This window comes from Zalophus californianus, chromosome 12 (assembly GCF_009762305.2).
Source record: "Zalophus californianus isolate mZalCal1 chromosome 12, mZalCal1.pri.v2, whole genome shotgun sequence".
Taxonomy (NCBI): domain Eukaryota; kingdom Metazoa; phylum Chordata; class Mammalia; order Carnivora; family Otariidae; genus Zalophus; species Zalophus californianus.
In genome coordinates this window covers 35982077-36009149 of record NC_045606.1, presented here as the reverse complement: position 1 = coordinate 36009149, position 27073 = coordinate 35982077, and the positions used below count along the sequence as shown (strand labels likewise).

The 27073-nt window shown below is 36.0% G+C and overlaps 1 protein-coding gene across 4 annotated transcripts in view; it reads right to left on the bottom strand.

Moving 5' to 3' along the window:
• Nucleotides 1-27073, bottom strand: part of VPS50 (VPS50 subunit of EARP/GARPII complex) — a 140986-nt gene that overhangs the window by 34528 nt on the left and 79385 nt on the right. For all 4 annotated transcript variants that reach the window (XM_027573936.2, XM_027573939.2, XM_027573937.1 and 1 more), the window contains 4 exons: nucleotides 19782-19872; nucleotides 11921-12097; nucleotides 8971-9089; nucleotides 6732-6838 (listed from right to left, as the gene is read on the bottom strand). In XM_027573936.2, coding sequence (XP_027429737.1) covers nucleotides 6732-6838; nucleotides 8971-9089; nucleotides 11921-12097; nucleotides 19782-19872 — 494 coding nt within the window. The remainder of the gene's footprint in view (nucleotides 1-6731; nucleotides 6839-8970; nucleotides 9090-11920; nucleotides 12098-19781; nucleotides 19873-27073) is intronic.

Here is a 27073-nt window from a genome sequence, read left to right as displayed (position 1 = left end):
AAGAGCCCGTAGCTCTCATTACTGAGCAGGGGACACCCACAGCAGCTACCCAGGCCTTCTATTTTGGATATGAATAGGTCATCAAAAATCGCCAGGCCCTGGAGGAAAAGTCAGAGAGTAAAAGTAAAAAGAAAAGTTGATCCCAGAGAAAACAATTAATTCAAGCTAAACAAACATAATAATTATGTAAAATCCTATAGCAGAAAAATATGGGAAGGAAAAACAGAGAATATGGAAGGGCTCTTAAAGATTTCAAAAGTGATTTTTGAAGTTAAAAATTGAAGAAAATAAATGAAAAAAGGAAGTCTTCTAGAAGGTACAGCAAAAAGACAAAAATACGGAAAACATTAGAGAAAATATGGGAGACAGGAAGGGGCCAATCTAAGGGACTAAACATTGGAGCAACAGGAAATCAAAGAAAAAAGAGGGTAGAGAAAATGCGGAGGTGGAAATCATCAAATAAATAGTAGTATTAGTCACAACTGAGGAGCACAAGAGCTTTCAGACTGAAAGGGTCACGAACTACCCAACACACTTAATGAAAAATAACTCACACCTGGACAGATCACTAGAGAATTCTGAAACCTCAAGGGAATAAATACTAAAAGCTTTCAGAGAGAGAGAAGAAAAGAAATGCATCTATAGTAAAAAAAAAGCTTTCAGAGAGAGAGAAGAAATTCATCTACAGTAAAAATTCATTTATAAAATGAAACCTCTAGAATACCAGAGGTTTCAACTTTTTAAGGAAAAATAATTTTTAATCTACAATTCTATACACAGCTAAACTGTCATTCAGTGAAAGGGCAGAATACAGACATATTCAGCCTGACAAGAATTCAAAACATTTACCCTCTCACCACCCTTTTCTGAGAAATTACAACTAGTAGAAAGGCAAACAGAAACAGACCAAGAAATTGCCTGCAGGCTGGTGGCAGGAAGACTGGGGGTAGGAGAATGCTGCTTTCCCTCACGACCTCTTCTTTACTATTTACTGCGTTACGGTGAGAATACTACCTTAATAAAAATGTAGAAGCGTGGCTCTGAAGTTAGCCTGCCTAGTTTAAAAAACACAGCCAGTGGATTAAGATGTGGTTCGGTCAGATGCACTTCACCTTCCCTTTCTTCCCTTCTAGAGTTCCCTAGAGAGAGGTGAAAGGAGTGGACACGGTGTGCTTTGAGAACATGGAGCAAGGTTATTCAATACCCAGATTGATGCCAGACTGGCCAGCACCCCAGAAGGGAGGGCCTCAGGCCCCTTGCTAAGAGGGCTCTCGGCTTCATGTAAGAAAGAATTCAGGAGCAAGCCATTTAGGGGAAGGGACAAAGATTTATTTATTAAGCACAGAAGTAAGAAAGCAACTACTTCATAGACAAGGTAGCCGTCTCTCCTCCCAGGTGAGGGAGAGGACCCCCTCTTTGCCTCTAAAAAAGGGTTTTAGAAGTTTTATTTAAGTTAGCTAATGGTATAGGGAGGGGTTTACTCTTTAACTTTGGGTTTATCATTCACATTGGGCAGTTTTTCCATTATCTTAAGGTTATGGAATTACCCACAGGGAGCAATTTTAAGAATGTCCAGGCTGTATGGCTTTTACTGCCAGAGGGAGTGGGTCTTACGGTTTTCCGTGAGTATGATCTTATGATTCTTCATGACCTACTGACTTTTAGGTTAAGGTTCAGCCTAAAACCAAAATGGCTTTACTTTGGTGAACCTGTCTTGCAAGGCTCCCTTCCCTCCTGCCTCAGGATAACGGACAAAAGCATCTCTTTCCAAATGATCATCTGCGAGAAGTTCTTATTCTTGCTTCTAACCTATACTGCAACCTCTCTGAACTTTGTCTAGGTAGAAGAATTAACTTTCCCGATTTCCTCTACTGGTTGTGAAGCATAAAAAGAGCCTCCTGGCTCTAGGATCAGACAATCTGGGTTCTACCAGTTAGCAGCTGTGTGGCATTAAGGCAAGTTATTTATCTCTGGGCTTTAATGATTCGTACATAAAAAGGGTACTGTGAAGAACTCATGAGAGAATACAGGTAGAGTGTTTACATAGCCTATAACAAGGGAACAAGAACTCTTAGCTACTGCTGTTATTTTAAAATAATTATAGTTATGATGAATGCGATAAGGGAGAAGTATAGAGTGCTATGTAAAAGAAACCTAAGCTGACGAGGAAAAGCTTCACCAGGGAAGTGCTGTTTAAACTATTACCCTAAAATCTGGACCAGGAGTCCAGTACACTCATGGGGAGAAGCCACAGAGGGAAACCAACCAAAGAACAGCATGGACGAGAACCAGAACCAAGAGGAGCACTGGGCCTGCCTTACCCAGCTCATCAGCAGGCGGCACAGAGAGACATGCCATCACCACCTGAAAGGTGTCCCGGGGAAATTCAGCTAGTGAGCCCCACTCCTACGCAGAGGAGTAAATACCAGGGTACAGAGAAGGTGCTGAAAGTGTGTGTTCCTCCACTACGGATCAGGACAAGAGAGGAGGAAAATGTGTTTCTCCAGTAGTCGAGATGTTAAAAACTAAGGTTTGTCAGTCCCATACATTGGGCACCTATGAAAGTGAAAAGTGCTTGGCTGTATGCTCTATATGCTGCAAAGATGACTCCCCAACTCCAAATCTTTTCATCTGTAGGAGCTGACAATCTGATGGGGAAGAGCCAGAACAGAATCCAAGCTGGAAGGATGTTCATTATTTTTATTACAGTGCAGTAAGTTGAGACATCATCAGTGGATATGAATAGCACATAAAAGTGAACTGGAAATGCTATAAATGAGGCATAAAGGAAAGGAAGGAAAAGTCAGTTCAGCTCAAACAATTTAGAAAAACGCATTGAACAATGTAAGTGAGGACCAGGGTAAAAAATTAGTAAGTCTGTTACCCAAGTCCCTAGTTTTTATTCCATTCTTTGAGAGCTTTTAATTGATTATTTTATTCTATTATTCTATCACAAAATATTGTTACTTATTTTTATTATTGTTTGTATATTCTATCTTAGCCCCACCCCCAAATCTCCAATATCATTTTCTTGTACATTGTACTTAAGGATGACACTTGGACCATTCTCTCAAAATATCATGTTGTATATACAGCTACCACCTCAGAAAGTGTTTTAAAACTGTTTAAAAATATTTCATATAAATGACAAAAGTATTTTTAGAGAAACAGATATATTGGAATGTAATCTAAACAATGATACATTTTTTCCTTAAACATTGCATATGAAAATATTAAGTTTCTTAAAAGATAACTGTATTCTGGTTTCATGTTAAATTTGGATGCATGATGTGCTGCTGTGTTATTTTTTCAGCTGCTAATGTAATAATTTTATCCTACGGTCTGTAGTTTTTACAAGCATGGATTTTGGCAACCTACCTTCCGCCCCTCTCAGACCTGTCACACCTGCTCAAGTGAGAGCTGCCTCCGGGAGAGAGAACTCTGAATAGCAAGGCTATTTCAGTGATGAGACACATTCCTTAAAATTTCTCTGCCTCTGTCTGCAAGAAATTGTCAGGCTGACAGCATTTTCTCTTTACACAAGCAAGGATTCTGATTAGTTCTCTGCACTTGTGAACGGCTCCCTGGGCCTTTCTAACAGATTTAGGTACCACCTGGGGCTGGGAAGCCCCATTAACACTTTTTTGTTTAATCTCTCCTAATTACCTGCCAAATAAATACTACTTGAAGAGGACATTTTAAATATGCCTTTAGTGTTCTAAAATGTGCCTCCCAACTATTGAATAATTAGTTCCTTCATCTTCCCAGGCACCCAAAATTAATCAATCTTATTTACACAACTGTACTTCTGGCTTTGTAAGAAGAGACATTACCTTTGCCAGTTTATTATCTTCAAGTACCTCTATGCAATAACAGGGGATAGAATAGCATTTACTGGTTGGAGCCCTCTTAGTGAGTGGTTCTCTTAAAGTTCTATTTTATGAATATGTACAAACTGAAGATAAAGACATCCCAGGGAGAGAAAGTGGTAGGCATAAAAGTCTACTGGAGGGAATAATGGAAGCACCTAATCCCAGCCCTAAATGGGAAGATGGGAGAGTTAAAAGCATACTAGGTACTATTTCCTAATTGCAATTCTAGTAAAAGACCTGGTGGCGGCGAAGGCTGAAATTACAATGGTTAGATTCTCTTCACTGAGTAAGGTTTTATTCAGGACTGTTCTGCTTTATAGGGCTGACATATTGAAGGCCCCTAAGAATGCAACTTTTCCCAGTTGCTTAAATCCACTATTAGAAAACAATGTCCACTATGTCAATCAGTAATCCTTACATAAGAATTTGTTGTTACTGACTTCTGAATTTAGCACCAATAGCACATTTCTATCATTATTCGATCCCCTTCTTACATAATGAGAAGAGCAGAATGCATTGTTTCTTCATTTCCTTATGTCTACCAAGAATTGAAGATTTGCATTTGTTGTCTGCATTTAACTGAATGAAATGTGATTTCCCCCTCGATTTTGTGTTAGCCTTATATTTGATTTGATTTGATTCTACTAAATATGTGTCTTTTAGAGTAAAAGCAACATGATGACATCTAGCTCTTTTTGAACTAGGCGAAGTAAAAAATATAAACCACCACTTCCATGGGGTTGATTGTACTATTTTCCCCAATTATCTCCACCCATTCCCCTTCCCTGTAAGAAGATGATGCATCCTTGTCCAATGCCCTGAACTTGTAGTGCCCTCCTGGGGCAGAAGCATACTTCTCTCTCCAATAGTTAATAAGCCTGACTTGCCATGGCCAGGAACTTACGGCGGAGGAAGTCAGGATGCCACATCAGAGCGGAAGCCTTAAGAGTTATAACATGGTTCAGCTCTTGCTCTTTTCCCCATGTTCCAAACTGGTGCTATTTTTTCAGCCTGCATCTCAGAATGACACATGGAACAAAAGTAAGGTGATCGGGAGCCAGTATGCATCATGTAAACCTCTGCGGTTGAAAGCCACTCATTGGGGCGCCTGGGTGGCTCATTTGGTTAAGCAACTGCCTTCAGCTCAGGTCATGATCCCAGGGTCCTGGGATTGAGCCCCGCATCGGGCTCCCCGCTCCTCCCTCTCCCTCTGCTTGCTGCTCCCCGCTGCTTGTGCTCTGTCAAATAAATAAATAAAATCTTAAAAAAAAAAAGCCACTCATGTGTTACAGTGGTTTGTTCCTTCAACATAACCAGGCAAAAGATGAATTCATTAAACTACATCTCAAGCAGCATGTTCAGAAACCAAAAACTACAGTGAGTCCAAAAGGCTGAGGAGGATGACCAGGATTTTGGAATATATATCAGTGAGAACCACATGAGGAAAATGAGCACACTCACCCTGAAGAATGAACTAGGGGAGAACAAGAGAATAAGGACAGTGTAACTACCACCTGAAAAGTCATCACAGGGAAGAATAGGAGAAAAAAGGATAGACTTACTCTTTTGGCTTTTAAAGGTGTAACTGAGACCAACAGAATTACAGAGAAAAAGAAATTCTGGTTTATCATAAGGAGGAGATGTCTACCAATTAAATCAGTCTAATAGTAGAATGAGTAGTCTTACAAAATAATAACGTATCCACGGACTGTGAGACATGAAACAAAGGCTAGCTGGCCACCACAACTGAGGGGAATTAGATAAAGAAATCCTAGTTTTATAGGCATTTATAGCAGATGAGCTCTCAGAACCCTTCCAGTTTCCGTTCTATAAATTCCAGAGAGTAACTAGAAAAGCTAATTTCTCTGGCAATGATCAACCAAAAACCACTTTTTAGAATCTGTGATTTTTCTGTGTGGCATGAAAATATATACTTTTCCTCTTCCTGCCAACTCATTACTTCTTTTCCACCATTTTTCCTAAAGAAAGTGGAATTTCTAAGAAACATATTTGTCTACTTTACCCTATTCATTAACAAAATTTAGAAATTATCTTCAAGATTACAGACCATTTTATCAGAGCCAGGAGTAATCAAACTAGAGAGCAGGACATTATCATCTCCATATAAACAGAATAAGGAGTTTTTTTTGTTTTTTTTTTTTTTTAATAGAACACATTACAATTCCTGACTGGTATAGATGACTTAATTAATTTGAGAAGATATAACTTATTCGTCAAATGTACAGACTTACTTGTGAGATATAAAGGTTAAGATGGCATATAAAATGCTGAAATACTGACATTAAAAATTCCACATCATCTTCAAACCTAAGTATTTTAAATGGCATTTCTTCATGTTATTTGCCTTCTACAAAATCATCAATAAAGGTCTTATCTGTAATAAGAACAACTCTTCCTATGGTATGAACATTTAGCTTGTAGAACTCTTGTGTCTGAAAATACCAGAGAATCACTATTCACTCTGCCTATCTGACAGGAAGATTGTGAAGATCGATGAAACAATTAAGCACAAAATATTGTGTAAATGTAAAATGGGTACTATCATCATCCTACATATACCTCCAACTCACATAGAGAGTTTTTCATTACATTTCAATTAATTGAAATATTTTAGAAAAAGTAGAAGACACAAATACTAAGTAGTTAACTGAAAAAGAAAAACTAACATTAATGTTAGTATTATACTATTTGAACAATTATGATGGAAAGCACTGACATATGACAATATTAAAACCTTCCTTATGGTGGGCACTGCAGTGTACAATGAAAACCCCAATAAAGTAACAAAAGTAGACTAGTTTAACTAAAAAAATTTTTTTTTAAAAGGTGGCTACTTACCAACAAGTCTTATTACATTCAATGTTGTATTTGTTAAGATGGGTGCATTCACTTTATTTAGACTATAATCTGACTTCTTCCTGCTTTTTAGAGTTTCTCTAGAAACGCTTAATATGGAAAAACAAAACAGAGTTGCAATTAGGGTTGTCAACTAGTAAATCAGTAAGTTATTCCAATTAGGATCTATCTTTCATTCACTAATTAGTTACTGAAACTGTTACCATGTGTCAGGTGGGGATATAGAAATGATCCTCCTGTCCTTGTAGAGCTTACAGCCCAGAGGGGAAGAGAAATTCGTAAGTAAAGAAATAAAGTACCATACTGTATTTCTTGGATTCTAAGACATTCATTATCAACCATTAAAAGAAGCTATGTCACTTAAAAAAACAAACAAACAAAGAAACATGTTCCAGGGAAATTATATATCAAATGTACCAAGTATCCTGATTTCCAGGGAAATTATATACCAAATGTACCAAGTATCCTGATTTCAGACTTATAAATATGAAAAAATACCCTCCTTAGAATCTAAATCTAATATCTAAAGTATAGGGGAAGATGACATTAGAGTCTGGGGTTGGGGACGACACCAGGTTCAAAGAAAAAATTGAAGTTATATGGTAACTACACAAAAAAAAGGGACAATATGTAATAAGGTCAGAGGTAGGAGAAGTGAGTGTGCTCAGAGAAGCACAAAGAATTCACATGGAGAATGAGTGGGTTGAGGGAAGAGTGACACAAAAAGAGGTAAAGAGGGCGCCTGGGTGGCTCAGATGGTTAAGCGTCTGCCTTCGGCTCAGGTCATGATCCCAGGGTCCTGGGATCGAGGCCCGCATCGGGCTCCCTGCTCCTTGGGAGCCTGCTTCTCCCTCTGCCTCTCTCTCTCTCTCTCTCTCATGAATAAATAAATAAAAAAATTAAAAAAAAAAAAAAAAGAGGTAAAGAAAGGCCAGACCACTAAAGGCAATCAAATCTAAAGAGTATGAACCTAACCCTGAATGCAAATTTTAACCAGGAAAATGACATGAACAAATTTGTATATAAGAAAAAAAAATCGAAATTTGTATCCAAGAGGGATTAGGAGGGGGCAAAACTAGAGACAGAAAGCCAAGGTAAGAGGGCTGAGCCAATAATCAGGCACAGAGAGGATTTTTGCATGAACCTGGATGGTAGCAGTGAAATATAAGAAATTTTGATAAATTCAAGAGATACTTTGAAGTTGGAATTGATACTAATTGATTGAATGCAGTTCGTAGTTTATATTATTCATAGTTCTTAGCGGTAAGTTAGGACAGTTTAGGAGGGTAACTGTATAACATTACCAAGAATGCAACTATATACACATATACTGGCAGACACTATCCTACACGTTCATTTCAGTTAGAGCTCTTCTTTCAGCCAAAAGATACCCAAAACATCCAATGAAGAAGTCCAACAAAAACAGTTCTATTCTGTTCATAATGGACCACAGATGGATTTAAACATCATACATACATGAAAACCAATGGAAACAATTTTTCCCAATTCATAGATCTACAATCACATGAGTTGCTCATTTTTGAAGAGAGAGATTATTATCAATCAGGGTTTCAAATTAATTAGGTACTCACTAGGTACTTTGGGGGCAAAATATACTTAAATCTATCATTAAAATTTACAGATATTTGTGGTCACTAAATATCTGATACTTAGTCATGAAATTAACTCACACATAAGAATCAGGCCCATTTAACAGGGAGAAGATGACAAAAAATTCTTATGTAATTATCATAGTTTTGGAAGAGGACAGTTTATCACAGAAACAAAAGAACAAAGGAACCTTAACAGAAGGCCCAAATAGTGAATGTAATTGACCTTGGAAAGATGAGTGGAGACTTTCTGTATTTACTAGATTGAGGTAGGAATTCCACATGCAAGACAAATAACTACTTTCCTCCTTGAGGTTTTCTAACCTAAATGAAGCAGGAATTGCCTCTAAAGGCAGTACTGATTTTATAAATCAGAAGTTTGTTTTTCTGCAAAAACCACTGCTCTCTAAATTAAGCGCTCTTTGATTATGCCCAATATCAAAAAACTACATTTTCAACCTTTCAGCAATCAATTTAAAACATGTTGACTTGTCACATGACATCAAAAGCTACAGAAATATTTAATTTTTTTCCCTAACCTTTAAAGGAAATCCTTTATTTAAATGTATAACATAAAATATGAAAATACCATACAACCTAAGAACAATTACCTTTTCACAGGTGCATCACCTGTTTGCTCATCCACATAATCTCGTTTCAGTTCCTCAGGAACATCACTGTCACTGTCATACTCCTGATAGGCACTTTTTTCTTGTTCATCAGATTCATACTGAAGAAAACACAGAATATTCAACAATGAGTATGAAAAGTCAACATTTCTTGGAGTCTTTCAACACAATAAGAGTATCCAATTTTTAAGAAGTAGTTTAGGGAAGTAAGTTCTTAATAACTCATCTCTAATTTTGCCATCAAGAATATTAACTTTCCATTTTCTTCTTCTTCACCCATCTTAACCAGCTCAAAAGAAAAAAAGGAAAATAAAATACATTTTATGCCTTTACAAAAGCTCCTAAATGTCTCACCAAAAAATCAAATCTCCATATAAAGAAAACAAACAAACACAAACATCGTTCTAGGCCTTTAGGAAGGAAAAGAGTGTACATTTGACCAAACAACAACAACAACAACAACACCTCTTCTCTTCCTCCACGTGGTTTCATCATACTTACTTCCATTTTGCTAATTCACTATAAAGAGGCTGAGTATACAATTCTGGCACAGTGGAAATGTTAATTCAGCACAATAAACTCTACACACATGCTAATGTCCTAATTCATAATGAGATTTAATTCCAAGGGAGCCTTAGAAAATTACACTGAGCACTGAAGGACTACTGAGAGCAAGGACGAAAATGGGGGATTTCCTCTTGAGAGGAAGGGTGACTTCCTAACACTGTCATTGTCTTTATGGCAACATGGCCCCATGCCAGCATGGGAGGACAGTGGAGTCCATGCACAGGAAAGAAAGCAGCAGCAGCATTATCGCTTAATATTATAAATTAATATGATTAAATCATAGCTAACATTTCTTGAATGTTAAGTGCTAAGTGCTTTCATAAATTTTCTCAACGAATCTTCAGAACAATTCTGTAACAAAGTTTATCCCCATATGCCAGTTGAGGAGACGAGTATGAAGACAACATGAAAAGAATTTGGTCCCCTAATTCAAAAACCATTTTTTGAGAGCTTAAAGCAGAGTGATAGGTCATAGTAAGATGTGGACCCTGACTCTCTGGAAAGATTAGATCACACATTAATAACTGCAAATGAGCATTCCAGGCATTCTCATCCACCCGTACACACTGTGATCCTAATAACATTCAGAAAGGGGATCCACACAAACCAGGCTCTCCTGGCTATGACAAAAAGCTTCATAATTCCACAGTACAAGAGACCATCATTTTTGAGGATTCTGTATTTTTGCAAATTTCTGTACTTGCTAAATTTTATTTGTAACCCCAACATTACTACTTTGTGACACTTCCACAGTCAATCATGGATATGTACAGAGTATGCAGAAACTTTTGAGTTATCCAACATGCACGTTCCTAGCTGAGTGCAAACAAGGTGACACTCTACCTTCTTGCTTCAGCTTTCCTACTTAAACACATGTCCTTTTCATAGTCTAGTGCCACATTTAAAAAAATATGTGTGGTTTTTGCTGGTGATTTCCCTGTTTAGAAAGGCCCCTAAGTGTAGGACTAAAGTTTTGTCTAGTGTTCCTAAGTGCAAGACTGTAATATACCTTATGGCAAAAATACGTGTTAGATAAGCTTCATTTCAGGCAGGAATTCTAGTGCTGTTGGCTGTGAGTTCAATGTCCAATACTGTCTATTAACTTAGATGTCTTCAAGCAAAAATACACATAAAACAAGGTTATACAATGATCAGTCGACGAAAATGTTGTGATCAAAGGCTCACAGGAACCTAATCCTGTATTTCACTTAGGAACAATAGTTCTGTATTTGCTAATTCAGTGTTCAGAGGGACTTTATAGAACACACCTGCCACAAATAATGAGAATCAAATGCTATGTGAGATTTAAATTAGCAAATTACCAGTGCAAAGGGATATATTATTTCCAAAATATTGAAAAGACTTTTAATTCCTTCTAGTTTAGTGTACTTTAGAGAGGCAAAATGTCACTCAGAATCACTAAATTATAATTGTAAATATGGCTTATTATGAAATAATTTCTACTTCATGATAAAATATAACAATACACTTTCATAGCAGTATTTTTTAAATTATATCTTCACCAAACAAAAAAGAAAATGCCAAAACTAAAATACATATACAAATTCAACAGATTTTCATCAAATCTGAACAGTTTTCACTTCAGCTTCATCAAATCTAAAATAAAAATCATACAGGGTCCCCTGGAAATGATGAAGATCAGAAGGACCCATCCAAATTAAATACTGTAAAAACACAGATAACTGTGAAGTAAATATTCACTCATTGTAAATATAGGAAAACTGAGGGTCACAGAGTTAAAATAAGTTGCCAAGGGTCACACAGTTAATAAATAATAAAGGTGATATTCATTCAACTGCCTTAAAATCCTTTCCATTAACTCACACAACCTAAGTTACATTATATTTTTTTGAGCTGCTCAAAGTGTTAAAACATTGTACTTCTAAATCCTAAAAACATCCCTGCTGGGTAACCAGGTAATACGTTACTCTCTCTCAGATAAAGGGACATGGAACAAAATAATTTGGATGTCCAAGAGTGGAGTTGAGAACTAAGTGCAGATGATCTATTCCCTCATCCATCTATCCAACAAATCACAGAAATAGGCAGTGAATAAACTATACTCCTATGTGATTTAGTAATCTAGTAAGAACATACAGCAATCTAATAAGGGCACAAAGTAAACATAAGGGCAAAATGTATTTTTCAGAAGGACTTTTCAACAAAGCATGCTGTAAAGCCATTACTGTACAAGTGGTATCACAGGTATATAAGCATATAGGTAGGAAGGTGGGTGGTAAATGGATAAACAAATCTAGCTAATTACCTTGCTCACTGGGTGGAACACTTTTCAACAAGAAAATCTCACTTATGTTCCACAATTGGTTTTAAAAACACTACATACCCCATTAGAAGCCAGGACATCTTCTGTTTCTTCATCTTTGTGGTTGGCCTGGATTTCAAAAGGATTCCCATCACTACAGTACTGCTCAAACAAGGTCACTGTTTTTGAGGATGTTGAGGCTGGCTGCTTACTAGGTGAAACTGATGGGGAACGAGACTGTTCCATGAATTTAAATTCCTAGACATTAAAAAAAGGAGCCAGATACCTTTTAACAACAACAATAAAATTCAAGTACATAACATATTCCATCAAATAAATGTTGAGTTAGTGGAAAAAAAATAATCCTGATTCTGCAGGTTATTCACTTTTAAATCTTGAAAGTTGTCTGAAAGCAAAAACTTGAAAATATGTGCTCAAAGGTTTCCCTAAAGACAACTCAGTTGCTGTTATCACTTTAAAAAGTGTTATCTGCATCAAGCTACTTTTGGCTTAGTTTACAGAACTGCACAGAAAACTTTTGAAAATAACTTAAATTTGAATAATTCTAAAAATTTTAGCATAGTAGCAAAGACCTAGTAGAATATGATTTTAAGCAATAAAAAGGCCATAATAAAAATTAATCATTGTTAATAATTATATGTTTATACCATTTAAGGTACTGTATTTTATAAAAACACATCAGAATCTTTCTTTGTTATATTGATGTCTATAAACTTTCATTTCTTTTTCTTCATACACCTAGAAGTAGACAACACAAACACACATGCTAAGGTCAGACAATATGTCTTCTAGATTTAAGGTTTGCCATTAACCCATTAACTTCCTATATAATGTTGGGAATGTCACCTGGCTTCTCTGTGCCTCAATTTCTTCATCAATAAAATGAGAAAGTCAACCTCCAGTACAAGAACCACAATGCTAAAACTAAAGAGCTGTTCCCAGATGAGGAAACCAAAGTAGTCCAGAGGGATTCAGTGCCAAGTTCAAGACCACACTGCTTATTAGTGGAAGATATGGAATAATCTCTAAAGTTCCTTTGAGGGGCACCTGGGTGGCTCAATCAGTTAAGAGTCTGCCTTCAGCTCAGTCATGATCTCAGGGTCCTGGGATCGAGCCCCGCATCGGGCTCCCTGCTCAGTGGGGAGCCTGCTTTTCCCTTTCCCTCTGCCTGCAGCTCCCCCTGCTTGTTCTCTCTCTCTGTCAAATAAATAAATAAAATCTTAAAAAAAAAAGTTCCTTTGAATTATAAAACTCTTGATTTTTCACAAAAATCTGGTATACATTTTTCTTTTACCTTTTAGTCTTTTTAATATTAATCACAAATTTAAAATCTTTCATATTCAAAGATAATCTTAGAAATTACATGTTTGTTAAGTTTCAAATGATGTGTTTATTTTCTTTCCAAATTGCAGTTACACATTAAATCAGATCCATCATAATGCTCAAAAATTATGCCATTATTTTTATAATTCTAAACAGGGGGTGACTGTAATTTAAAGAGATGATTTTCTTAAACCGAATCTACAGGAATACAGGTATCAAGAGAACACTATCTCAGTTGTGAATAGTTTTCAAAGTAACTACTTTTTAAAATTGTTGTTAGAACACTTACCATGAGATCTACCCTCTTTTTTTTTTAAAGACTTTATCCATCCATTCGACAGAGAGAGACAAAGAAGGAGAGGGAACACAAGCAGGGGACATACTAGAGGGAGCAGCAGGCCTCCTGCCAAGCAGGGAGCCTGATGCAGGGCTCAATCCCAGGACCCTGGGATCATGACCTGAGCCAAAGGCAGATGCTTAACGAGTGAGCCATCCAGGCGCCCCTACCCTCTTTAAAAAAAAAAAAAAAAAAAAAAGATTTTATTTTTAAGTAATTTCCACATCCAATATGGGGCTAGAACCCACAACCCGGAGATCAAGAGTTGCCTACTCCACTGACTGAACCAGCCAGGCGCCCCAAGATCTACTCTCTTAAAAAAATGTTAAGTGTATTGTTAACTATAGGAAAAATCTTGTAAAATTCAAGGTAACTACTTTAAAGGACATAATGCTCACTTGGATGGAAATATTTCAAATGTATCTTGTAAAAAACTTTGATAATTATACCAAGTATATGTGGTCATACACACAGACACAATTTGATGGTTAAATAAGAACTCAAGTAAAATTATTTAAATAGGGATTCTAAAATCAATATTAGAATTCTAAATAATGTCAAGGAATCATCTAAGAATTCTAAAATAATGTTGGGGCATCTGCGTGGTGCAACTGGTTGAGCATGCGACTCTTGGTTTCAGCTCAGATCGTGATCTCAGGGTTGTGAGATTGAGCCCTGCATCAGGTTCCAAGCTCAGTGTGGAGTCTGCTTGAGTTTCTCCTTCTCCCTCTGCCTCTCCACCTACCCCCCAGCCCCCGTGCACCCTAGCTCTCTCTAAAATAAATAAACCTATAAAAAAAGAATTCTATATCAGAAAAATTAGATTTTAAACCAAAAACTATAATAAGAGATGAAGGACACTATATCATACTTAAAGGGTCTACCCAACAAGAAGATCTAATAATTGTAAATATCTATGCCTCTAACATGGGAGCAGCCAATTATATAGGCCAATTAATAACAAAAACAAAGAAACACATTGACAACAATACAATAATAGTAGGGGACTTTAAAACCCCCATCACTGAAATGGACAGATCATCTAAGCACATCGACAACAATACAATAATAGTAGGGGACTTTAACATCCCCCTCACTGAAATGGACAGATCATCTAAGCAAAAGATCAACAAGGAAATAAAGACTTTAAATGACATACAGGACCAAACAGACTTCACAGATATATTCAGAATATTCCATCCCAAAGCAACAGAATACACATTCTTCTCTAGTGCCCATGGAACATTCTCAGGAAGAGATCACATCTTAGGTCACAAATCAGGTCTCAACCGGTACCAAAAGATTGGGATCATTCCCTGCATATTTTCGGACCATAATGCTTTGAAACCAGAACTCAATCACAAGAGGAAAGTCAGAAAGAACTCAAATACAGGGAGGCTAAAGAGCATCCTACTAAAGAATGAATGGGTCAACCAGGAAATTAAAGAAGAATTAAAAACATTTATGGAAACAAACGAAAATGAAAACACAACTGTTCAAAATCTTTGGGATGCAGCAAAGGCAATGCTAAGAGGAAAGTATATAGCAATACAAGCCTTCCTCAAGAAACAAGAAAGGTCTCAAATACACAACCCAACCCTACACCTAAAGGAGCTGGAGAAAGAACAGCAAATAAAGCCTAAACTCAGCAAGAGAAGAGAAATAATAAAGATCAGAGCAGAAATCAATGAAATAGAAACCAAAAGAACAGTACAACAGATCAACGAAACTAGGAGCTGGTTCTTCAAAAGAATTAATAAGATTGATAAACCCCTGGCCAGACTTATCAAATAGAAAGAGATGGATTCCTGTCTCACATTGAGGTCTTTCATCCACTTTGAATTTATCTTTGTGAATGGTGTTAGAGAATGGTCGAGTTTCATTCTTCTGCATGTAGCTGTCCAATTTTCCCAGCACCATTTATTGAAGAGACTGTTTTTTTCCACTGCATGTTTTTTACTGCTTTGTCAAGATTATTTGACCATAGAGCTGAGGGTCCATATCTGGGTTTTCTATTCTGTTCCATTGGTCTATATGTCTGTTTTTGTGCCAGTACCATGCTGTCTTGGTGATCACAGCTTTGTAATAGAGCTTGAAATCGGGCAACGTGATGCCCCCAGCTTTGTTTTTCTTTTTCAACATTTCTGTGGCGATTCGGGGTCTTTTCTAATTCCATACAAATTTTAGGATTGTTTGTTCCAGCACTCTGAAAAATGTCATTGGAATTTTGATGTATTATATGGTGACTAACATAATAAAATTTAAAAAAAACGAAGAAGAAAGAGAAATGACCCAAATCAACAAAATCATGAATGAAAGAGGAGGGATCACAACCAACACCAAAGAAATACAAACAATTATAAGAACATATTATGAGCAACCATATGCCAGCAAATTAGATAATCTGGAAGAAATGGATGCAGTCCTAGAGATGTATAAACTACCAAAACAGAACCAGGAAGAAACAGAAAACCTGAACAGACCTATAACCGCTAAGGAAATTGAACCAGTAATCAAAAATCTCCCAACAAACAAAAGCCCAGGGCCAGATGGTTTCCCAGGGGAATTCTACCAAACATTTAAAGAAGAATTAATACTTATTCTTCTGAAACTGTTCCAAAAAATAGAAATGGAATGAAAACTTCCAAACTTGTTTTATGAGGCCACCATTACCTTGATCCCAAAACAAGACAAAGACCCTATCAAAAAGGAGTACAGACCAATATCCTTGATGAACATGGATGCAAAAATTCTCACCAAAATACTAGCCAATAGGATCCAACAGTACATTAAAAGGATTATTCACCACCACCAAGTGGGATTTATTCCTGGGCTGCAAGGTTGGTTCAACATCCGCAAACCAATCAATGTGATATAATACATTAATAAAAGAGAGAACAAGAACCATATGATCCTCTCAATCGATGCAGAAAAAGCATTTGACAAAGTACAGCATCCTTTCTTGATCAAAACTCTTCAGAGTATAGGGATAGAGGGTACATACCTCAACATCATAAAAGCCATCTATGAAAAACCCCCAGTGAATATCATTCTCAATGGGGAAAACTGAGCGCTTTCCCCCTAAGGTCAGGAACACGGCAGTGATGTCCACTATCACTACTGTTATTCAACACAGTATTAGAAGTCCTAGCCACAGCAATCAGACAAAAAAAAAAAATAAAGGCATCCAAGCTGGCAAAGAAGAAGTCAAACTCACTCTCTGCAGATGATATGATACTTTCTGTGGAAAACCCAAAAGACTCCCCCCCAAAACTGCTAGAACTCATGCAGGAATTCAGTAAAGTGGCAGGATATAAAATCAATGCACAGAAATCAGTGGCATTCCTATACACCACCAAGACAGAAGAAAGAGAAATTAAGGAGTCGATCCCATTTACAATGCACCCAAAACCATAAGATACCTAGGAATAAATCTAACCAAAGAGGCAAAGAATCTGTACTCAGAAAACTATAAAATACTCATGAAAGAAACTGAGGAAGACACAAAGAAATGGAAAAACGTTCCATGCTCATGGATTGGAAGAACAAAGATTGTTAAGATGTCATTGCTACCTAGAGCCATCTACACATTCAATGCAATCCCTATCAAAATACCATCAACTTTTTTCAAAGAAATGGAACAAATAATCCTAAAATTTGTATGGAACCAGAAAAGACCCCGAACAGCCAGAGGAATGTTGAAAAAGAAAAGCAAAGCTGGCGGCATCACAATTCCGGACTTCCAGCTCTATTACAAAGCTGTCATCATCAAGACAGTATGGTACTGGCACAAAAACAGACACATAGATCAATGGAACAGAATCGAGAGCCCAGAAATGGACCCTCAACTGTGTGGTCAACTCATATTCGACAAAGCAGGAAAGAATGTCCAGTGGAAAAAAGACAGTCTCTTCAACAAATGGTGTTGGGAAAATTGGACAGCCACATGCAGAAGAATGAAACTGGACCATTTCCTTACACCACACACAAAAATAGACTCAAAATGGTTAAAAGACCTAAATGTGAGACAGCAGTCCATCAAAATCCTAAAGGAGAACACAGGGAGCAACCTCTTCGACCTCAGCCACAGCAACTTCTTCCTAGAAACATCGCCAAAGGCAAGGGAAGCAAGAGCAAAAATGAACTATTGGGACTTCATCAAGATAAAAAGCTTTTGCACAGCAAAAGAAACAGTCCACAAAACCGAAAGACAACCGACAGAACGGGAGAAGATATTTGCAAATGACATATAAGATAAAGGGCTAGTATCCAAAATCTATAAAGAACTTATCAAACTCAACACCCAAAGAACAAATGATCCAGTCAAGAAATGGGCAGAAGACATTTTTCCAAAGACACCCAAATAGCCAACAGACACATGAAAAAGTGCTCAACATCGCTCAGCATCAGGGAAATCCAAACCAAAACCTCAATGAGACACCACCTCACACCAGTCAGAATGGCTAAAATTAACAAGTCAGGAAACGACAGATGTTGGCGGGGATGCGGAGAAAGGGGAAGCCTCCTACACTGTTGGTGGGCATGCAAACTGGTGCAGCCACTCTGGAAAACTGTATGGAGGTTCCTCAAAAAGTTGAAAATAGAGCTACCATACGATCCGTCAATTGCACTACTGGGTATTTACCCCAAAGATACAAATGTAGGGATCTGAAGGGATATGTGCACCCCAATGTTTATAGCAGCAATGTCCACAATAGCCAAACTATGGGAAGAGCCAAGATGTCCATCAACAGATGAATGGAAAAAGAAGATGTGGTATATATACACAATGGAATATTATGCAGCCATCAAAAGGAATGAGATCTTGCCATTTGCAACAACGTGGATGGAACTGGAGTATATGCTGAGTGAAATAAGTCAATCAGAGAAAGACATGTATCATATGATCTCACTGATATAAGGAATTCTTAATCTCAGGAAACAAACTGAGGTTTGCTGGAATGGTGGGGGTTGGGAGGGATGGGGTGGCTGGGTGATAGACATCGGGGAGAGTATGTGCTATGGTGAGTGCTGTGACTCATGTAAGATTGTTGAATCACAGACCTGTACCTCTGAAACAAATAATACATTATATGTTAAAAAAAAAAAAAAAAAAGAAGATAGTAGGAAGGGAAAAATGAAGGGGGGGAATCGGAGGGGGAGACAAACCATGAGAGACTATGGACTCTGAGAAACAAACTGAGGGTTCGGTAGGGGGGGTGGGTTAGCCTGGTGATGGGTATTAAAGAGGGCACGTACTGAATGGAGCACTGGGTGTTATATGCAAACAATGAATCATGGAACACTACATCAAAAACTAATGATGTATGGTGATTAACATAACATAAAAAAAGAATTCTAAAACGGTGTTAAAATCTTTGTTAATTTTGCTGTCTCTAAAGCATTTATTAATCGACATGTTTCACTGTATTTAATATTTCCACATTAGGAAAGGAATATGATAGAACTGGATAAGTAAGCTATTATACAATATAAGAATAAAGACTATCCCTATTAAAAACTTTTAATCATATATTCTTTACATTTATCTAGAATAAGAAAATTGCTTCTAGCAAGCCATTCCTTCCAAAGGCAAAATCTGAACATACCGGACCTTCTATACAGGGACCTATGTTTATACACTGTATTTTGACATTTGGTATTTGTAGGACACCATCTATCACACAAGGAATATTTATCTACAATGTGTTTCAACCAAGGGAAAACAAATCAGTTAATATTTTAACAGATTACATATTCTGTGAGGATTCAAGGAATTAGTTAACTAATAAAAATTAGTTAAGAGTATGTTTTGTAAATGCCTATTTTATTTTGGAGGCATTGTCTAACTACAGGTACACTTATGAGTTGCAACATAAATTAAGAGCCTATTAGTTCCTTTAAGAAATAACAAACAAACAAGAAATCACAAGCATTCTGCGAATATAAGCTTTTTCATTAAAGACCATCAAAATACAACTGATTAATTTTCTGCAAACTTTAAATAAAGCAGATCTCTTTCTGAAATCAAAAGAAAAAGACTGGCAAAAGAGTTTTCCTGAAGTATATAAAGTGAATTTGTAAAAAGAGACAGATTTTGACATCCATAAAAGGATCACTCTTATAAAAGAGGCTGGCTATTACTTTTAAGCAAGTAAGGAAAGATGCTATTAATGATTTTATAAATGATTTTTTAATATCTGCGTTTTTTTAAGACAACTAAATAAAAGACAGATTCATTTATTCCTAAGAGACACTTACATGAAGTTGCAAGATGCTGAAATTTGACTTCACAGGACAAAGCTCCCATGTCTCATTCTCTAGAAACATTCTCAGTTCATCAAGCCGTGTTCTTAAAAAAAGAAAACAAACACTCCAGAAAGTTAGAGGAAAAGTACACTGCACACAAGAATTAAGAAAATACAATTATAGAATTATCATCATAATCATAATCAACTTGGAGAATCTATTCAAAGCAACACAGCAAACACAAACATGTACTTTTACTTGTTAATATTTTATCATCTTTAAGAGAAAAAACTCTCAAATATTTACTAAACTCACAATATCTCTACTATATTACAAAAATAATGAATGTACAGGAAATGATATTTTTATTAAGGGATGAAACTAAAAGCTACTCCCAACTCACATACTTAAAATATCCCTAGCTAATCATATATCAATGCCAAAAAACAGAGAAATAATTTACAAAGTTTATGAGATCATTAATACTAATAAATGCTTTATGCTAAACAGCAAAGATCTTAATCATACTAAGCCACAAGATCAGGATAATTATCACTCTCCAGATATATTTAGCTCAGGGCCTCTCCCTACACAGCGGTTACAAATTAAATTACCAAGTATGGCACTTCCAGAGCCAGCACTGCACTAATCACTTACATCACATTGATCTCTTCTTTCCTTTTTAATGCTATTGTGGTTTACTGTCTATCCTGAATAATCAGTACATTATACAGGCAGTTCCAGAAAAGTAACTACTTCCTTCCAGTTGACCCAGGAAACAAAGGGCCAGTGCCTGCTCTACTTTTCCCCTTCTTGTAACAGCTTCATTGTTATTACTAACCTGCTAAAAACAAAATCTAGATTTTTTTTAATTCACATTTCTAAAGTAAAGAGGCAATAAATGGGTAAATCTGTAAAAACAAAAGCTGCTCCAAATATTAGAATTAACAGAAGGTGACTTTAAGATAACTATTATAATTAATAAAATAGAGAAAAAAAGATGTACAAAATGAATAGAAAGAAGTTCAAAGAATTGCAATAATAAAAAAAAACAAAATCAGATATTCTGTAACTGAAAAATACAATTACCTTAAACTAAAAATTGGTTAAGCAGATGACAGGATTAATGAACTCAAAGACAGATCAATAGAAACTATCCACACTGAAGCACGAATTGAAAACAAAAATGGAAGCAACAGAAAAGATCATAAAAGATACAGGAGACACAGTCAAACATCTAGTATGCATGAGATTGAATGGAGAAGATAGAATGAATGTAAGCAGTTTTGAAGAGGTAATGGCTGAGAGTATTCCAAAAGTGATTATGCCCAAATCTCACATCATATACAAAAATTAACTAAAAAGGACCACAGACCTAATATAAGAAGTAAAACTGTAAAAGTTTACAACTCTTACAATTCAACAAAAAGACAAACACCACAACTGAAAAATGGGCAAAGGTTTTAAATAGACATTTTGCAAAGATATACAAATGGCCAATAAGCATATAAAAAGATGCTGAATATCATTAGTCATTAGGAAATGTAAGTCAAAAACATAATGAGACATCACTTCATACCCACTAGGATAGCTATAATCAGAGACAGACCATAACAGGTGTCAATAAGGATTTGGAGAAATTAAGAGTCCTTATATAATGCTGATGGAAATTTAAAATGATAGAACCACTTTGGGAAAACAGTTTGGTAGTTCCTCAAATCGTTAAACATAGAGTTACCACTTAACACAGCAATTCTACTTTGTATTGGTTTCCTGTGGCTGCTGTAACAAACCACCAGAAACGGAGTGACTTAAAACAACAGAAATTTATTCTCTTATAGTTCTGGAGGCCAGAGTCTGAAACCAGTACCACTAGGTTGAAATCAAGCTGTTAGCAGGGCTACACTCTCTGCAGACCTCTGCACGTCATCTACCAATCTGTTCCTTGCCTCTTTCAGTTTATGGCAGTTACCACCATTCTGTGGCTTGTGGCCTTGGCACTCCAATCTCTGCCAATCTTCACATTACTTTCTCCTGTGTGTGTCTTTTCCTCTGTGTCTGTGTCAAATCCCCCTGTCTGTGTCCAAGCATGAGAAAACTCTATGTGCCATTATTGTCTTTTAAGATGGAAATGGTCGTGCTCAAGGACTGCAGAGAAGCTTCTAGAAGCCGAGAATGTTCCCAAGCTGACAGCCACCATGAAAATAGGGATCTCAGTCCTGAGATCACAAGAAACTGAATTCTGCCAACATCCTGAATGTGCTCAGATATGGATTCCTCCCCAAAGCCTTCAGATCAGAGCCCAGCCCTGCTGATCTTTTGATTTTGGCCCTGTGAGATTCGTAAAAGCTGAGCACCTAGACAAGCCGATCCAGACTTCTAACCTCAGAACGGTGGCATAATAAATGGATGTTGTTTTAAGCTGTTAAGCTCATGTCAATTTATTACATAATAATATAAAACTATTACAGTGATAAAAGGTACCAACTCACAGACAAAAGCAGCTCAGTGAACCCTCTGCATAAAGAGTATATAGGAAACAAGATAGAAAGTAAATGATAAAAACATAAAAAAACTAAAAGGATAAGAAAAGAAATGCAGTTACAAAGTTAGTTCTTGCACTATTCTGGAAGTAGACTAACCTACGGTCAACTATAACAGAACAGGAGCGCATATTGAAGAGACAGTAACCACTACAAGAATCTATTTTTAAAAAGCTAACTGAGAAACAAAATAGTATTAAAATATATGCATGATCAATCCAAAAGAAAGGAAGACAAAATATAAATAGAAAAAGAATAACACTTTTAGAAATAAAACAGTAATATGATGGATTTAAATCCAACTATACCAATAAATACATTAAATGGAAATAAAACAAAAACCAGTTCAAACAAAATACAAAAATCATATGACTGGATTTAAACACAACAAGATAATCTATATGCTGTTTACAAGAGACACACTTTAAATATAAGCCCATAATTAGATTGAAAGTAAAAATTACACAGAAGCATGATTTCTTAAAATTGAGATAGGGTGGAATTTTATCAAATTTTTTTTCTTCATCTATAGGATTTTTCCTATATTCTGTTAATTAGTAAATTAAATTAATTTTAAATATTTAGCCAACATACGGGATTTCTCCTATACTCTGTTAATTAGCAAATTAAATTTTAAATATTTAGCCAACTTTGTTCTCCTATAATACTACCTGTTTGCGATGTCATTATCCTTTTTAGATATCACTGAATGTAATTTGCTAATATTTGTTAACAATTTTTACATCTGTGTTCTTATGAGATACTCCCCTATAATTTTTCTTTTTTGTAATGTCCTTGTTATGTTTTGGTATCAGTGTTATGCTGGCTTCACAAAATAATTTACAAAGCATTCCCTCTTTCTCCAGTCTCTGAAAGAGCTGGTGTTGATATTTCCTCCTTAAATATTGAGTAGAATTTACCAGGGAAGGCAGCAGGCCTAGAGATGGAAGTGTTTTTAAAAAATACAGATTCAATTTCTTTAAGAGACACAAGTCTATCAGATATTCCGTATTTTATTTTGTCAGCTTATTAAGTTTGGTTTTATAAGAAATTTGTTCAACTACATTGTCAATTTTATTAGCATAAAGTTGTTCCTATCATTTTATTATGTATCTACATCACTACACATTTACTGTATTCTTTTTTTAAATTGAAGTATAGTTGACACACTATTACATTTTTAATGTCTAGGATCTATAGATCAACTCCTGCTAATATTGGTAATTTGTGTTGTTCTTGTTGTTTTTGCTCAGTGTTACTAGTAGGTTTATAGAATTCTATTATACATTTGCTTTCTGTTTCATTGATTTCTGCTCTATAATCTTCCTCCCTCTGTTTCCTTTTGTTTAATTTGCTGTCATTTTTGTAACTTATTGAAATGGAAGGTTAGGGCATTAATTTTCAAACTTTCTTCTTTTCCAAAAAATACACTTACAGCTAGAAATTCTCCCCTCTGCTTTGGATCCCATAATTTTGATGCCATGGTTTTATTACTATTCACTTAAAAAGATTTTCTAACTCCCAATATGATTTCTTCTTTGACCACTGGAAACAGGTTGTTTAACTTCCAAAAACTGGTGCATTTTCTTGTTGTCTCTCATTTATTTCTAGTTTAACTCACTGTGGTCAGAGAATGAAAGCTCTATGATTTCAATCCTTTGGAATTTTTATTTTATTATTATTTTTAAAGATTTTATTTATTTATTTTACAGAGAGGTAGAGAGAGAGCACAAGTAGGCAGAGCAGCAGAAAGAGGGAGAGGGAGAAGCAGGCTCCCCGCTGAGCAGGGAGCCTGATGCGGGGCTCAATCTCAGGACCCTGGGATCATGACCTGAGCCGAAGGCATATGCTTAACCAACTGAGCCACACAGGCACCCCAATCCTTTTACATTTTTAAAGAACCTGCTTTACGGCACAGTGGATCAATTTTGATAAACTTCTTGTGTGCTCTTGAAAAAAAATATATACTCTGCAACTGTTGTGTGGGTCTCTCTCTCACACATGCAGACACACACACACACACACACAAAAGGCAAATGTTATTGAATATGTTAGTTGAACACATATCTTCAGTGATTTTTTTCTGCTTCCATTATCACTCACTAAAAGTGGCATACAAAAAAATTCTATGATTATAGAATTATTTCTCCTTTTAGTCTAAATATTTTGCTTTATATGTTTTGGAGTTGTTTTGGAGTTGAGGCATACAAATTTAGGATTGTTATATCTTCCTAAGGAACACTCTCTTATCATTATGAAAGTATTCTCTTTATTTTTAGCAATACTTCTTGACTTAAAGTATACTTTGTCTCTTAGGAATTTCTCTAATCTGACATAAAGTATCTATAAAAGCCTACCACAAATATCATACCTAATGACAAAGCACTGCACAATAAAGATACCCTTGTCACCACGTCTATTCAAAATTGTATCAGAGGTCCTAACTAGTACAAAGATTAGAAATGAATATATAAAACCATCATTATTCACAAATGGCATAAATGTATACACAGAAAATTCAAAAGAATCTCCCAACTATTAGGTCTAATAAAATGCTTTAGCCACCAGATCACAGGAATTTCAGGTCAACATAAAAAAACAAACAGCTTAAATATGTATATGTATGTATGTGTATATAAGTATGTGTATGTGCAAGAAACAACTGGAAACTTTAAATAAAAAGCAAAAACAATTCAGAATGGCATAAAAAAATATTTATACAATGCTAAAAACAGGCAAGACTAATCAATAGTGATATAAGCCAAAATAGCAGTTATCTCTAAGGATGGTTTTGAATGAGAAAGGACACAAGAGATCCTTCCAGGGTAGTGGAAAAATTCTGTATCTTAACCTGGGTGGTTTATGTGGTATATAGATATGTAAAAATTGATGGAGTTGTACATTAAGATGTGTGTACTTTTATATTACACTTTAATATATTTTTTTCAAAAGAAAAAACCTGAATAATCCTCTCATTCCCCTAACTAAACTGTCTGCAATAAAGGCAGGCTTGTTTTAAAAATCTGGCAACATCAATACACTTGTGAAGGGTCACAAGGTCACGACTAGTAGACAGCAGAGAGGCCCTGATTTCCAAATCTTTCTTTTCATTGCACCACTGTTGAAAAAACATAGTCAAAGACAAAAATCTACTTATTTTGTGACTGTGAATGATAAATTCGTTAATATTATCCAAATTGATTCATTAAAGCCACGGAAAACTTCCTTTACATCTCTTTGCCCAAGAACATTTTTACACAAATTGGAAGATTTGCATTTTACTTTTTTCTTCTATTTGACTCTACTAATACACATAAAGAATAAGTTACGATGAAAAGCAGTGAGTTCATAAATTACAAACTGCAATCAGATGCGGAATAACAGAAATGAATGCTGACCTATTATGTGAAAAGCAATCGTAATTATTACTGTTTAAGCAGTTCAGGTGCCCCCTATGTCTTTAAGAAACAAGATATAAATAGGATACAAAGAAGCTTCTGTGGACTACAAGAGAATAGGTACAATACAAATAAAATTTAAAAGATTTTAAAGGGCAAGTATAGTAAAGAAGACAATAACCAATCTAAGAGGCATCTCAAATATGCTGATCTACTAATTAAAGGAAAAAAATATCCACGAATTGGAACTGTGTGAAATCCAGATCTTTTAATTAACCTGATAAAAGACTTGATGCAATAAAAGGCAGATTCCAAAAACAAATGATAAAAACGAACACTTCAAGAAAGGTAAAGATTCCACTACAAGCCTGCCACATTTAAAGAGAAGGAACTTGATGCTCAGAGAAATAAGAAAACCAAATTACAGAGGTGGTAAAGCTAGTAGGTAGTACAGAGGTAGGAACCCAAGTCCACTGAAAACACCACACTGGCCCAAACATTTTCTCAGCAGGAAAAAAACTGGAAATCAATAACAACAGTATAAACTAAGAGGAGTTTAAGAGTGGTCTACCTACTATTATTATAAACTATGGCAGAGGGAGTTAGTCTGACATCAGATAGTAGCATGAAGACTTTGTTCTCATTTTACCTTCAAAATTTAAGCCCTATTGTATAGTTTAGAAATGTAAATGTTTTTACTTTTAAATAATCTAATTTACAGTATTTTAAATATTAAAGATAATTTATTGGTACCATTATCACCAAGTCCATTTGTTTTCTAAAAATATTTCTCCTATTTTCCCAAGGAATATAGCAGAGAGTTGCAACAATTACCTCCTATCCCACACACATTCTCTTATACAACATGACCTTAGCACTCCCCCATCAAATGTACCTCCTCTTGAATCTGGGTAGCCTCATGACATGCTTGTATTCAATGGAATATGGTGGAAGGACTACATGACTTCTACGCCTACATCAGAAAAAGCCATGAAAGCTTCTGCCTGGGTCTTTTGGAAAACTAGTGCTGCGGGAAGCCAGGCGCCATATAAGAGAAGTCCAACCACCCTGAGATCATCATAGTGGAAAGGCCACATGCAGGCACTCTGGCTAACAAACTCAACTGTGTACATCCTTCTAGCCATCTCCACCAAGGTGCAAGCAAAGCCATCCTGGATTCTCTAGACAAACCCTACCATCAGCTGAGTACTACTCAGTCACCTCAGCCAATCCTCTAAGAAGCAGAAGATTCATTCAGTTCATCTCTTCCTAAATTCCCGACTCACAGATTACATGAAATAATGATAAAATGATGGTGGTTTTAAACCATAAGTTTCAGGATAGTTTGTTATGCAACAATAGT